We start from the raw sequence: 2,876 nt of genomic DNA, 5'->3' as shown, positions 1-2,876 counted from the left end.
CCCCATCCCCCCCCAGGCCTCCCGGCCCCCCCAGCCTCGGTTTCCCTCCCCAGCCTGCCCCCTCCCCAGTCTGGTCCCTCTCTCCACCCCCACCTCACCGGGGGCGGGGAGGGAGGAGAGGGTCACAGCTTCTGCTGAGCTGAGACCCCCTTCCAGTAATCCAGGATGTCATGCAGGTCCTCATCCTTAGCGAACTGGACCTTCTTGCGCAGGGCATGGCCAGCTGCCATGTACACTTCCTCCCGGTGATGCTTCTTGTAGGGCCGGAAGCGCTCCCAGATCTTGTGGGTGCTCTCGGAGGAATACTCAGGGCTGGAGGAGTAGCCTGAGAAGTAGTGTCTGGGGGAAAGCTGAGAGTATGTGGAGTCCCGCTTGGAGCGGGAGAGGGGCTTGAGGAAGGACACCCTCTGGCTTAAGGTGTCTGCGCTCTCCTCGTAGTACAAGGCTGGGAAAGAGTGTCGGTGCTCACTGCAGTGGTAGGAAGGCTTCACCTCCAGGTGATGGATGGCACCGGGAGACACCAAAGGAAGACGGTCCAGGGGGCTGTTGAGTGGACTGCCCTTCTCGATGTACTTCGAGTCACCCTTGCCCAGCCCCGGAGGCGGTGGGTGATCAGGGACATCCAGGCTAAAGACCTTGGCACTCTTGATGGACCCACTGGATGAGACGCTGCAGGTCTTCCGGGCCACAGCAGCATCAGCACTCAGCTGGCGCTGCAGGGGGTGGTGAGAGCTTTCTTTGTACGGAGGTGAGAGGAAGCTGGGACGCTCCAGCCCGCCTGTGGAGCTGGTTGGGATGGACTGGCACTCAAAAGCCAACTCTGGGTCTGCTCCACTACCTCCCAGGAAGGAGGCTGTGTCCAGCTTGAGGGCATCAATGCAATTATTAATAATTTGGTTGACTTTATCAACCTCCTTGGCAATGGTGGAGATCTCCGCCGCTGAACCCTGGCCATTATCCAAGTCTGGCAGGTCATCCTCACCCCGGGTCAGACCGTCCCCACCGCCACCGCCACCCCCTGTCCGCACCTCCATGTAGTTGCCCTTGGTGGCCACCTTGGGTGTGTCTATCCCAGCCTCCAGTCCCTTGGGTTGTGGTAGCTTCTCCCCAATCATAGAGGGGATGGAGGACATGCGGGAGACAGGAAGGACCGGCGGTTCCCCTAGCTTTTGGGCAGAGTGGACAATAGAGCTGGTGTCCACATCTGAGCCATAGCGCATCTCCAGGATGGTCTTCTTCACACTGATCGACTTCTGCTTCTCCTCCTGCATGCGCCGCTTACGCAGGCAATAGTAGACGGCCCCTAGGACTATCACCATGCCGAAGAGGCAGCCAAGGATGGTCATGATATAGTGCGTGGTGGTGGACGTGCTGGGGGCCATGTCCCCCTGGATGGGCTCCCGGGTGGCAAAGGTCAGGCAGGTGTGGTTGAAACGTCGAGAATTGCGGATGGAGGCCACACAGAAAGTGTAATCAGTGTGGACTTTCAGCTTATTGAGCGTGACGATCTCCTTTTTGTTCTTTAGGGTCATGACATCAGAAACATAACTGTTGTTATACTGGACCAGAACATAGAGCTTGCTGAAGGGGGAAGGGATGGTCACCACCAGGGTGGCGGAAGTGAAAGTCACGTAGTGGAGTTTGATGGTGGGGCTGATGGAGGAATCCGTAGTGGAGGAGGCTGGGGGCTCCACGGAGAGGAAGTCCACAGGGTTGAACCCCGAGTTCTCATCTAGGTCCTTCTGAGAGTCAGTGGTATACGGCGTGGGATGGCTGACGGGCCTGGACGGCAAGGTGCCATCACGGCACATAGACTGGAAGACGGTGATGGCATTGCGGCTGTGATGGGGCCGTGGCACGAGCAGCGGGTAGCCGGCGAACTCCCGGGGGGACTCGCACTGCAGCCGGTCATAGTTCTTGGTCACGTTGTTGAAGACCACGAGCCAGTTGAGGAAGCCGTAGAGGCCGCAGTCACAGTTGAAGGGGTTGCCGGCCAGCTCACACACCATCAGGCTACTCAGCCCCACGAAGGTGGTGCTCTCCAGGCGACTGAGGCGGTTGGAGGACAGGTCGATGCTGATGAGCGCCGGGCACTCGGAGAAGGCCGTGGGCGTCACCACCTCGATGAGATTGTGCTGGACGAAGAGAAATTGTAGGCGGCTCATGCCCCGGAGCATGCCCTCTGTCAGATTGCTCAGCTTGTTGTAGCCCAGCTGCAGCACCTGGAGGTTGGCCTGGCCCAGGAAGGCCCCGTCCTCAATGTAGGAGATCTCGTTCTTGGTCAGGTTGAGGTCGGTCAGGTTGCCGAAGCGGTTGAGGGAGGAGTAGAGGACCACCTTGAGCTTGTTCTCGTTGAGGCGGAGGTCGTGCACCGTGCTGTTGATGTGCTGAGGGATGGTCTCATAGGGAGGCTGGTTCTGGCTGCAGATGGCCAGCCATACGTAGCCCTTGTCACCCTCTATGAGCCAGCAGTCAGCCTGCACCAGGTCCGGCTGGCAGGCGCAGAGCAGGGCTGCTGCCCATAGACCCAGGCGCAGCATGGCAGGGGAAGGCCCGCCGGGCAGGAGGGCTGGATCCAGGCAGGCCACGGGCAAGGCGGGGCTCAGGGATAGCGGGGGACTAGAAAGGCCTAGCGGCCAAAAGCCTGGCCCATCATCCCAGTTCTCGCCGGGGCCACCAGCATTTTGAGGGATGCCCCCCCAGTGCTGCTGGGGCTCTTGAGCTCTGGTCCACTTTGCCTGCTGTCTGGTCCCAAGGATACCGGCAGAAAGGGGACCCGGTGGCTGACACGTCTCGGGGGTGGCCAGCCCTTCCTGCAGCTCTAAGGAGTAGTCTCTTCCTCAGCCCCTTGGCCAGTACCCCCAACTCTGCCCTCT

The 2,876-nt window shown here is 60.2% G+C and overlaps 1 protein-coding gene across 1 annotated transcript; it reads right to left on the bottom strand.

The window, feature by feature from the left end:
* Positions 1-122: 122 nt before the first annotated feature.
* On the bottom strand, positions 123-2,540 carry ELFN2 (extracellular leucine rich repeat and fibronectin type III domain containing 2). Its single transcript, XM_044679866.1, has one exon. The coding sequence runs from the start codon at positions 2,538-2,540 to the stop codon at positions 123-125; it is 2,418 nt and encodes an 805-aa protein (XP_044535801.1).
* Positions 2,541-2,876: the final 336 nt, after the last annotated feature.

The sequence above is a fragment of the Gracilinanus agilis genome, chromosome 5 (genome assembly GCF_016433145.1).
Source record: "Gracilinanus agilis isolate LMUSP501 chromosome 5, AgileGrace, whole genome shotgun sequence".
Lineage (NCBI taxonomy): Eukaryota > Metazoa > Chordata > Mammalia > Didelphimorphia > Didelphidae > Gracilinanus > Gracilinanus agilis.
Note: the sequence above shows the minus strand (reverse complement) of the source record. Positions and strands in the feature narration are given on the sequence as shown.